This window comes from Euprymna scolopes, chromosome 37 (genome assembly GCF_053919585.1).
Source record: "Euprymna scolopes isolate OS-2025 chromosome 37, ASM5391958v1, whole genome shotgun sequence".
Taxonomy (NCBI): Eukaryota; Metazoa; Mollusca; class Cephalopoda; order Sepiida; family Sepiolidae; genus Euprymna; species Euprymna scolopes.
In genome coordinates, this window is record NC_136518.1 from 8,579,289 (window position 1) to 8,592,492 (window position 13,204).

At 35.6% G+C, this 13,204-nt stretch overlaps 1 protein-coding gene across 1 annotated transcript in view; it reads right to left on the bottom strand.

Moving 5' to 3' along the window:
- Nucleotides 1-966: 966 nt before the first annotated feature.
- LOC145261074 (G protein-coupled receptor kinase 3-like) overlaps nt 967-13,204 on the bottom strand; it is a gene marked incomplete in the record, with an annotated part of 298,219 nt that continues 285,981 nt past the window's right edge. Inside the window, 1 exon segment of the mRNA XM_080119245.1 lies at nt 967-2,004. Coding sequence (XP_079975371.1) covers nt 1,858-2,004 — 147 coding nt within the window.

Below are 13,204 nucleotides of genomic sequence, written 5' to 3' on the forward strand. Positions count from 1 at the left end.
CTTACGACAACGCTAATTTCATTCTCGATTGAAGAAGGTGACAGGATCACTGAAAATTTTCTATTCCCCAAATAAAATTCAGTATATTTATACTTGTTTCAGGATGTCCAAATAACGGCTGGTCCGAAGTTAAACAACAAAGTGAGTCATAGATTTCTGTATTCTACGGTTTTTGATTGTCCGATTCAACATATTTATATATACATAAAGCATATGGGGATGGCTTGAGATATATATATATATATATATATATATATATATATATATATATATCTGCATACTTCAAGTCTCTAATTTGGGTTTTGGTAACATGAGAATAATTTGCTTTAGAGACGTCCGGTGGGGGACCTGCTTCTTTTTATTTTTTCACATGAAAAAGGGGTTAAATTTTTTTTATGTGCGGACTAGATAAAAAAAAAAAAAAAGAGAAAAAAATAAGAAAATAGCAAATTTAAAAATATAAAAAAAAAGAAACGTTTCTCTTAATTTCTCAAAAGAAAAAAAAAAAAAAAAGTTTTCTTTCCCCCTCCCCTACACTCAGTTCGTTGAGATGGTTCCAGGGGTGAGGATGAGGGTATGGGGTGGGGATTCGGACGAACAAGACTGCGTGCAGCATAGAGATGGGTGGCCGTCTTATACATATACATTTTTCTATATATATTTAAATTTTTTTGTGGGCTTGGAGGGTCAAGGAGAACAATTTTGAGATGGAGGTAGGAGTTTGAAGGAGAGGTTCTAGGGGGGGGGGATTATTTTGGGCCAGATAAGTGAGCATATATAAAATGAAGCTGGGTCAAGGATTGAACCTGCCACGTCCACCCTAAATTCAAAGTGTGCGCGTGTGTGTGTGTGTGTGTGTTTAAGAGGGGGGAGGGCGGGAAACAATAATAAATTACCATTCTTTTTTTTATTAATTTTAAAGTTAATTTTGAACACTGGATCATTGAAAGAATATGACATACTATGTTTTTTTTTTTTTTCTTTCCTTACTTTTTTTTATTATTTGTTTGTTAAAATAGTTAAAAATAAAAAATGGAAATAGAAGAACTACTGTGCAGTATTTGTTGGAACGAAAGACAAAGTTTTAAAACAATGTTTTTTTTGTTGTTTTTTTTCTCCGAGGGGTGGGGGAACTTTTTTTTTTTTCTTTTTGATACATATTTTTTTTTTTTTTTGCTGTAGTTGTTCTGCTTCTGTGTTTGTGTCTTTTAAACCCCCCTCCCACCTCCATTTTGTACTTTTTTTCTTCAAATTTTAAATTCTTTTTTATTGTTTTAATTTTTAAATAAGCAAGAAATGTATTTTTTTTAATTTTTTTTTTTTTTTTTTTTTTTTTTTAAATTTCTACTGCATATTTGTTCTTTCTTTTCTTATCTTTGACGGAGAAAGTTGTAAATATAAAAAAAAACTAAAAAAAAAAAACACCATCAAAAAACATCATAACCAAGAAGAAAAAAAGGCCATAAATATACGGACATTGAACGGTGTAAGTACCAGGCCTACATCTTTCATCTCATTCTCCTCCGCATCAACATAAATTTGACGTCAGCCTTTAATCATCGGCGTTATTACCATCTAAATTTTTTTTTTTTTTTTTTTTCTAATTTGTTCCTAGATGTTTATTACTTTTTTTTTTGCCTTTTCTGTCCGGTGTGATAAAGGGGGCGGGGAGAAAGGGAAGAATACAAAGGGCCGGGTGTGTCGTGTTGATACGCTTTGGTGCCAAAACCCTTCTCCGCTTTTGGGTATGCAAAAAGTTCAACCTAGAAATCGCTAGAACTGCTGCTGCTAAGGTTTGGGTTGTTTTTGTTTTTTTTTTAAATTTTTTATTTCCGATTAAAAATAAAAAGGAATTTCCTAACTTCCATTGCTATTCCTGTGTTCAATGGGGACGTCCGCTCCGTATAACTTACTGGCCTTCTTATTCATTTTTGACTGCATTTTGGTCGAAGCACGGAATCCGCCTAAGATTTCTTCCTTCCATTGGTTTATCAAGACTTTATCCTGCAGAAAAAGAAAAACACGAGGACATATCAAAAGAAATATCACTTATTATCTTTAACATTAGCGACAGTCTTTTGGAGGGTGAAAGTCCAATCCTCTACAGATACAAATAATTACGAATTTTTTACTTCACCAATTTAGCTGTTATTTTACACAAATATTGGTGCGAACATTAGTGGAGCATAATTTTTTCATTTTTGATGGGTGTACACATGTTTGATTATAGATACATAGTTATTAAGTAAATAATTATTATTGATTATAGTTATTAAGTAAATAATTATTATTGATTATAGTTATTAAGTAAATAATTATTATTGATTATAGTTATTAAGCAAATAATTATTATTGATTATAGTTATTAAGTAAATAATTATTATTGATTATAGTTATTAAGTAAATAATTATTATTGATTATAGTTATTAAGTAAATAATTATTATTGATTATAGTTATTAAGCAAATAATTATTATTGATTATAGTTATTAAGTAAATTATTATTGATTATAGTTATTAAGTAAATAATTATTATTGATTATAGTTATTAAGCAAATAATTATTATTGATTATAGTTATTAAGCAAATAATTATTATTGATTATAGTTATTAAGCAAATAATTATTATTGATTATAGTTATTAAGTAAATAATTATTATTGATTATAGTTATTAAGTAAATAATTATTATTGATTATAGTTATTAAGTAAATAATTATTATTGATTATAGTTATTAAGCAAATAATTATTATTGATTATAGTATTAAGTAAATAATTATTATTGATTATAGTATTAAGTAAATAATTATTATTGATTATAGTTATTAAGTAAATAATTATAATTGATTATAGTTATTAAGTAAATAATTATTATTGATTATAGTTATTAAGCAAATAATTATTATTGATTATAGTTAAGTAAATAATTATTATTGATTATAGTTAAGTAAATAATTATTATTGATTATAGTTATTAAGTAAATAATTATTATTGATTATAGTTATTAAGTAAATAATTATTATTGATTATAGTTATTAAGCAAATAATTATTATTGATTATAGTTATTAAGCAAATAATTATTATTGATTATAGTTATTAAGTAAATAATTATTATTGATTATAGTTATTAAGCAAATAATTAATATTGATTATAGTTATTAAGCAAATAATTATTATTAATTATAGTTTTTTTTTTTTTTTTTTTTTTTTTTTACAAAGGCATCACCACATTATAAAGGCCCGGAGGCCACTAAAGGATAAGGGTTAAAGAGTGTACAGTAGAAATTGGTCAATATAGTATTCATTAGTAATGAAAATTTGGTAAATTTGATAACTTGTATGAAACGGCTCATCAAGAACTTATTTACTTTAGACTTGAACACAACCATATTGTAGTCAGCCGGAAAGCAGGAAAACGGAAGACAATTCCACAGGCGTGCAGTTCTAAGAAAGAAGCTTTGTTCATGGAATCTACGTTTAGGTTTAGGCACAGATAAAGAGTGGGGGAAATTATTGATAGTGTTTACAGCTAGACGAGTGTTTCTTGTGAAAGTTTGGCGAGGGGGGACCATAGATTGAAGCTCAGTTGAACACTTTCCATGAAAATAACGATACAACAGAGACAAACTCGCTACATCTCTTCTGTGAGATAGAGGTTGCAAGGAGGAGAAAAGGACATCTCCTACGAGGTTATGAAGTCTATTTTGAACTCTATCAAGGCAGGACAAGTCCTTTCTAGCAGCTCCTGCCCAGATGTGGCAACAGTATTCCATCCTTGGACGTACCTGGCTCTTATATAGATAGAGAATAGCATCAGCAGTGAGATATCTACCAGATCGATAGAAAGATCCCACCATTTTTCCAGCGGCCTTGGCAACAGATTAGATATACGTGTTCCATTTAAGATCAGGAGTAATGGTCAAGCCCAGAAGCTTGTCAAAACTTGAGGCCTCCTGAAGACAAGAGCCATTCATTTCAATTGATGACAAATGTGGATTAGAATGTTGATGATGTAAAGAGAGAAGCTTGGTTTTAGATGCATTAAAAGTAACCAGCCACCCCTTTCCCCATTGTACTACGTGCTCAAGATCAGAGGAGAGAGAATTGGAGAGAACTTGGTCGTTTACTGTCTTAGATGTGGTACCATAAATGGTAGTGTCGTCAGCATAAATGTCTACAAATGATGTAAGGATATGATTTGGAAGATCATTAATGTAGATCAGGAAAAGAGTTGGGCCCAGGATGGATCCCTGAGGGACACGGGCATTAATACTGTGAGCTTCTGATTTTTGCCCCTCAACTACTACTCTTATGAACCTATCAGAAAGAAATAATTTAATAATTGAGAAGACTTTTCCAGCTATACCGTAGCCAGCGATCTTATGAAGTAAACCTTTATGCCATACCCTATCAAAGGCTTTAGATATGTCAAGAGCAATTGCCCTAGAAAGATTGCCACCGTCGAGAGATTTGTTAATCCTATGCGATATAACTGTAAGGACATCTGTTGTAGATCTAGCAGAACGGAAACCATATTGAGTGTCACTAAAAAGGTTATTTTTGTTGAGATGGTTGATTACTTCTGTATTTAACACAGATTCTAGCAACTTACTCATGACGCACAGGAGATTTATTGGCCTGTACTGAGAGGGGGATGAGTGATCACCTGAATTCTTAAATACAGGGCATACTGATGAGATTTTCCAGGGAGATAGGAAACTATTCTCCTTAAGACAACGTTTAAACAGTTTTGTAAGTATGGGCGCTAGTTCAGGTTGAAGTTTTTTGAGTACTATAATTGGAATACCATCAGGGCCAGTTGCTTTACTTGAATCAAGGTTTTTGATTAGCTTCGCAACATCACGTACAGATATACGTATATCACATAGCGTGTTTTCTGATACAGGAGGAAATATGTGGGGTTGGCGGTCTTGGTCGCAAAGGGTAGAATTAGCTGCAAAGTTCTTGACAAAGAGTTTGGCTTTGTCTGATGCTGACGAGATTACCTCAGGTCCATTGATAATAGTTGGGATGGAGCATACGCTTCTGTTCAGGATTCTGTTTGCTATTTGCCAAAACTGGTGGGAACCAAGCCGCTGCTCAGCTACTTTGGACTTAACAGATTGAGCATACAACTCTCTTGCGTTCCTTATTACTTTCTTACAATGGTTGCTGGCAGTCCTGAAAACGGCTTTAGTTTCCATACATCTATTACGTTTGAAGCAGTGGAAAAAGTGATTTCTGTGCGCAATGGCAGCAGCACATTCTGGAGAGAACCATGGCTGGCTGTTAGGTTTTTGCTGAAACTTTTTAGAGGGTATGAAATGGTCAATACCTACAATTAACCATTCAGTCAGGTCTAATACTATAGAGGACACATCCTTTTTAAACATGGAATGCAGAGGTAGATCAGATATGAATGTACGGAAGCTATCCCAGTCAGCCTTAGTGTATCGATATACTGTACGATGAAGAGGTACGTCTGGGGACTTATTACATTTCATTTTTATCTTAATTGATACAACAGAGTGGTCGGAAGATCCAAGAGGCGACAGAACAGAAACTGAACATAGTTTAGGGCAAGTTGTGAGAAAAAGGTCTAGTAGGCTCGCATACTGGCCGTCATTATCGGGCACACGGGTAGGTTCCTGAACAATCTGAGTGAGGTCATAGGCAATGGAGAAATCATGACAGAACCTCCCCTCATCATCGGTCTTGTTTGAGTGGGTCAACCATTCGACGTTGTGAACATTGAAGTCTCCACATACGTGAATGTTAGCTGAAGGATAAGTAGAAAGGACTTGGTCAATTTTCTCAGATATGCTTTGAAAGATAGTAACTCCTCTGTTCTGGGGGCGATAGAGAGTAAATATAAATGCAGTAGTGTGAGCTAAAGCAACCCGGAAGCACATATAGGGTAAGTTAGGATCTTCCCTGGAGATGTCCCTACCACATGGAAAGCTATCTTTAATATAGGCACATATTCCATGCCCATGGCGATCTTGGGGGTCAGATTTAGAAGTTAAGTTAGAGTATCCTGTAATTGCAAACTCATCTAGGGAAATAGCCTGTCCAATGCCAGTTTCACTTAAAAATAAAAGGTCTGGTTTAGTCTCCTGTAATTGGGTTTAAACCTCTGGAAGGTTAGAACGAAGACCCCTGATGTTGGAGAAGGAGACATGGTAGTAGGGGTCTACGTTGGAAGTTGGAGAACCGGGTTTAATCGTGTATTTTTTCTTGAAACTTGTCATGATGAAATTTTGGAATTTATGGACTAGGTCGTCAGATTTACTTAGAGCAGGACAGAGAGGGGAAACTAAGAGAGAAAAAGAAACGAATTTTTTTTTTTTTTTTTTGTAGCACATGATAAGGTAAAGCCGTAACAATTACCCACTAGTATGGCATCGAGAGGCCCCACCAGAAGCTACTGTATGGTCCAGATTCCATTCACCAAATGGCAATACAGCAGCCCAAGTACTTTGCACCTGCTGATAGGACAGCCTCCTTAGTGGTTAATTCAAGGTTCGGGTCCCTGACTATCAGGCGGATAACGTCAGCCCAGACAAAACGTTTACCTCCAGCACCCTTACTAGTGACATGGCTACAAGGATAGACATAGAAACAGAAAATTTTCACCAACTCTGCCAACTGTTCGCGCAAAATACTGCCAACCTAGAAAACAGCTTTTTCTCCTCCCTTTGTCAGAAAAACCACTCATTAAAAAATGAGGACTGAGGGACAAATAAGAAGAAGCGAGAGTAACAGGAGCTGCCGATAACGCATCCACAATGCGTTTTCTACTCTCCATTAAAAAAAAAAAACAAACAAAAAAAAACTATTAAGCAAATAATAATTATTGATTATAGTTATTAAGCAAATAATTATTATTGATTATAGTTATTAAGCAAATAATAATTATTGATTATAGTTATTAAGTAAATAATTATAATTGATTATAGTTATTAAGTAAATAATTATTATTGATTATAGTTATTAAGCAAATAATAATTATTGATTATAGTTATAAAGTAAATAATTATTATTGATTATAGTTATTAAGCAAATAATTATTATTGATTATAGTTATTAAGCAAATAATTATTATTGATTATAGTTATTAAGTAAATAATTATAATTGATTATAGTTATTAAGTAAATAATTATAATTGATTATAGTTATTAAGTAAATAATTATAATTGATTATAGTTATTAAGTAAATAACTATTATTGATTATAGTTATTAAGCAAATAATAATTATTGATTATAGTTATTAAGTAAATAATTATAATTTATTATAGTTACTAAGTAAATAATTATGATTGATTATAGTTATTAAGTAAATAATTATTATTGATTAGCTATTAAGTAAATTATTAGTCTTGGAACAGGTAGCATACTACCAGCACCTTAGTCACATGGTAAAAACCATTATATGGAAGTTATCTATTTTATTATCTTTTTACAAGAGAGTCACCTAACTAGGAATAACCCGAAAAGAATCATCCGAGTCAATTAACTAGGAATCACCCGAGAAGAATCATCCGAGTCAATTAACTAGGAATCACCCGAGAAGAATCATCCGAGTCAATTAACTAGGAATATCCCGAGAAGAATCATCCGAGTCAATTAACTAGGAATCACCCGAGAAGAATCATCCGAGTCAATTAACTAGGAATCACCCGAGAAGAATCATCCGAGTCAATTAACTAGGAATCACCCGAGAAGAATCATCCGAGTCAATTAACTAGGAATCACCCGAGAAGAATCATCCGAGTCAATTAACTAGGAATCATCCGAGTCAATTAACTAGGAATCATCCGAGTCAATTAACTAGGAATCACCCGAGAAGAATCATCCGAGTCAATTCACTAGGAATCACCCGAGAAGAATCATCCGAGTCAATTAACTAGGAATCACACGAGAAGAATCATCCGAGTCAATAAACTAGGAATCACACGAGAAGAATCATCCGAGTCAATTAACTAGGAATCACACGAGAAGAATCATCCGAGTCAATTAACTAGGAATCACCCGAGAAGAATCATCCGAGTCAATTAACTAGGAATCACCCGAGAAGAATCATCCGAGTCAATTAACTAGGAATCACCCGAGAAGAATCATCCGAGTCAATTAACTAGGAATCACACGAGAAGAATCATCCGAGTCAATTAACTAGGAATCACCCGAGAAGAATCATCCGAGTCAATTAACTAGGAATCACCCGAGAAGAATCATCTGAGTCAATTAACTAGGAATCACCCGAGAAGAATCATCCGAGTCAATTAACTAGGAATTACCCGAGAAGAATCATCCGAGTCAATTAACTAGGAATCACACGAGAAGAATCATCCGAGTCAATTAACTAGGAATCACCCGAGTCAATTAACTAGGAATCATCCGAGTCAATTAACTAGGAATTACCCGAGAAGAATCATCCGAGTCAATTAACTAGGAATCACCCGAGAAGAATCATCCGAGTCAATTAACTAGGAATCACCCGAGAAGAATCATCCGAGTCAATTAACTAGGAATCATCCGAGTCAATTAACTAGGAATCATCCGAGTCAATTAACTAGGAATCATCCGGGTCAATTAACTAGGAATCATCCGGGTCAATTAACTAGGAATCATCCTGGTAAATTAACTAGGAATCATCCGGGTCAATTAACTAGGAATCATCCGGGTCAATTAACTAGCAATCATCCGAGTCAATTAACTAGGAATCATCCGGGTACATTAACTAGGAATCATCCGGGTCAATTAACTAGGAATCATCCTGGTCAATTAACTAGCAATCATCCGAGTCAATTAACTAGGAATCATCCGAGTCAATTAACTAGGAATCATCCGGGTCAATTAACTAGGAATCATCCTGGTCAATTAACTAGGAATCATCCGGGTCAATTAACTAGGAATCATCCGGGTCAATTAACTAGGAATCATCCGGGTCAATTAACTAGGAATCATCCGGGTCAATTAACTAGGAATCATCCTGGTCAATATACTAGGAATCATCCGGGTCAATTAACTAGCAATCATCCGAGTCAATTAACTAGGAATCACCCGAGTCAATTAACTAGGAATCACCCGAGAAGAATCATCCGAGTCAATTAACTAGGAATCATCCGAGTCAATTAACTAGGAATCATCCGGGTCAATTAACTAGGAATCATCCTGGTCAATTAACTAGGAATCATCCGGGTCAATTAACTAGGAATCACCCTACAAGAATCATCCGAGTCAATTAACTAGGAATCACCCGAGAAGAATCATCCGAGTCAATTAACTAGGAATCACCCGAGAAGAATCATCCGAGTCAATTAACTAGGAATCACCCGAGAAGAATCATCCGAGTCAATTAACTAGGAATCACCCGAGAAGAATCATCCGAGTCAATTAACTAGGAATAACCCGAGAAGAATCATCCGAGTCAATTAACTAGGAATCATCCGAGTAAATTAACTAGGAATCATCCGGGTCAATTAACTAGGAATCACCCTACAAGAATCATCCGAGTCAATTAACTAGGAATCACTCGAGAAGAATCATCCGAGTCAATTAACTAGGAATAACCCGAGAAGAATCATCCAAGTCAATTAACTAGGAATCACCCGAGAAGAATCATCCGAGTCAATTAACTAGGAATCACCCGAGAAGAATCATCCGAGTCAATTAACTAGGAATCACCCGAGAAGAATCATCCGAGTCAATTAACTAGGAATCACCCGAGAAGAATCATCCGAGTCAATTAACTAAGAATCACACGAGAAGAATAATCCGAGTCAATTAACTAGGAATCATCCGGGTCAATTAACTAGGAATCACCCGAGAAGAATAATCCGAATCAATTAACTAGGAATCACCCGAGAAGAATCATCCGAGTCAATTAACTAGGAATCACCCGAGAAGAATCATCCGAGTCAACTAACTAGGAATCACCCGAGAAGAATCATCCGAGTCTATTAACTAGGAATCACCCGAGTCAATTAACTAGGAATCATCCGAGTCAATTAACTAGGAATCACCCGAGAAGAATCATCTGAGACAATTAACTAGGAATCACCCGAGTCTATTAACTAGGAATCACCCGAGTCAATTAACTAGGAATCACCCGAGTCAATTAACTAGGAATCATCCGAGTCAATTAACTAGGAATCATCCGAGTCAATTAATTAGGAATCATCCGAGTCAATTAACTAGGAATCATCCGAGTCAATTAACTAGGAATCATCCGAGTCAATTAATTAGGAATCATCCGAGTCAATTAACTAGGAATCATCCGGGTCAATTAACTAGGAATCATCCGGGTCAATTAACTAGGAATCACCCGAGAAGAATCATCCGAGTCAATTAACTAGGAATCACCCGAGAAGAATCATCCGAGTCAATTAACTAGGAATCACCCAAGAAGAATCATCCGAGTCAATTAACTAGGAATCATCCGAGTCCATTAACTAGGAATCACCCGGGTCAATTAACTAGGAATCACCCGAGAAGAATCATCCGAGTAAATAAACTAGGAATCACCCGAGAAGAATCATCCGAGTCAATTAATTAGGAATCACCCGAGAAGAATCATCCGAGTCAATTAACTAGGAATCACCCGAGAAGAATCATCCGAGTCAATTAACTAGGAATCACCCGAGAAGAATCATCCGAGTCAATTAACTAGGAATATCCCGAGAAGAATCATCCGAGTCAATTAACTAGGAATCACCCGAGTCAATTAACTAGGAATATCCCGAGAAGAATCATCCGAGTCAATTAACTAGGAATCACCCGAGAAGAATCATCCGAGTCAATTAACTAGGAATATCCCGAGAAGAATCATCCGAGTCAATTAACTAGGAATCACCCGAGAAGAATCATCCGAGTCAATTAACTAGGAATATCCCGAGAAGAATCATCCGAGTCAATTAACTAGGAATATCCCGAGAAGAATCATCCGAGTCAATTAACTAGGAATAACCTGAGTCAATTAACTAGGCATCATCCGAGTCAATTAACTAGGCATCATCCGAGTCAATTAACTAGGAATCATCCGAGTCAATTAACTAGGAATCATCCGGGTCAATTAACTAGGAATCACACGAGAAGAATCATCAGAGTCAATTAACTAGGAATAACCCGAGAAGAATCATCCGAGTCAATTAACTAGGAATCACCTGAGTCAATTAACTAGGAATAATCCGAGTCATTTAACTAGGAATCATCCGAGTCAATTAACTAGGAATATCCCGAGAAGAATCATCCGAGTCAATTAACTAGGAATCACCCGAGAAGAATCATCCGAGTCAATTAACTAGGAATATCCCGAGAAGAATCATCCGAGTCAATTAACTAGGAATCACCCGAGAAGAATCATCCGAGTCAATTAACTAGGAATCACCTGAGTCAATTAACTAGGAATAATCCGAGTCAATTAACTAGGAATATCCCGAGAAGAATCATCCGAGTCAATTAACTAGGAATCACCCGAGAAGAATCATCCGAGTCAATTAACTAGGAATAACCCGAGAAGAATCATCCGAGTCAATTAACTAGGAATCACCTGAGTCAATTAACTAGGAATAATCCGAGTCATTTAACTAGGAATCACCCGAGTCAATTAACTAGGAATATCCCGAGAAGAATCATCCGAGTCAATTAACTAGGAATCACCCGAGAAGAATCATCCGAGTCAATTAACTAGGAATATCCCGAGAAGAATCATCCGAGTCAATTAACTAGGAATCACCCGAGAAGAATCATCCGAGTCAATTAACTAGGAATATCCCGAGAAGAATCATCCGAGTCAATTAACTAGGAATCACCCGAGAAGAATCATCCGAGTCAATTAACTAGGAATATCCCGAGAAGAATCATCCGAGTCAATTAACTAGGAATCACCCGAGAAGAATCATCCGAGTCAATTAACTAGGAATATCCCGAGAAGAATCATCCGAGTCAATTAACTAGGAATATCCCGAGAAGAATCATCCGAGTCAATTAACTAGGAATATCCCGAGAAGAATCATCCGAGTCAATTAACTAGGAATAACCTGAGTCAATTAACTAGGCATCATCCGAGTCAATTAACTAGGCATCATCCGAGTCAATTAACTAGGAATCATCCGAGTCAATTAACTAGGAATCATCCGGGTCAATTAACTAGGAATCACCCTAGAAGAATCATCCGAGTCAATTAACTAGGAATCACACGAGAAGAATCATCAGAGTCAATTAACTAGGAATAACCCGAGAAGAATCATCCGAGTCAATTAACTAGGAATCACCTGAGTCAATTAACTAGGAATAATCCGAGTCATTTAACTAGGAATCATCCGAGTCAATTAACTAGGAATCATCCGGGTCAATTAACTAGGAATCATCCGGGTCAATTAACTAGGAATCATCCGGGTCAATTAACTAGGAATCATCCGGGTCAATTAACTTGGAATCATCCGGGTCAATTAACTAGGAATCATCCGGGTCAATAAACTAGGAATCATCCGGGTCAATTAACTAGAAATCACCCTAGAAGAATCATCCGAGTCAATTAACTAGGAATCACCCGAGAAGAATCATCCGAGTCAATTAACTAGGAATCATCCGGGTCAATTAACTAGGAATCATCCGAGTCAATTAACTAGGAATCATCCGAGTCAATTAACTAGGAATCATCCGGGTCAATTAACTAGGAATCATCCGAGTCAATTAACTAGGAATCATCCGGGTCAATTAACTAGGAATAATCCGGGTCAATTACTTAGGAATCATCCGGGTCAATTAACTAGGAATCATCCGAGTCAATTAACTAGGAATCATCCGGGTCAATTAACTAGGAATCATCCGGGTCAATTACTTAGGAATCATCCGGGTCAATTAACTAGGAATCATCCGAGTCAATTAACTAGGAATCATCCGGGTCAATTAACTAGGAATCATCCGGGTCAATTAACTAGGAATCATCCGGGTCAATTAACTAGGAATCATCCGGGTCAATTAACTAGGAATAATCCGGGTCAATTAACTAGGAATCATCCGGGTCAATTAACTAGGAATCATCCGGGTCAATTAACTAGGAATCACCCTACAAGAATCATCCGAGTCAATTAACTAGGAATCATCCGAGTCAATTTACTAAGAATCATCCGAGTCAATTTACTAAGAATCATCCGAGTCAATTAACTAAGAATCATCCGAGTCAATTAACTAGGA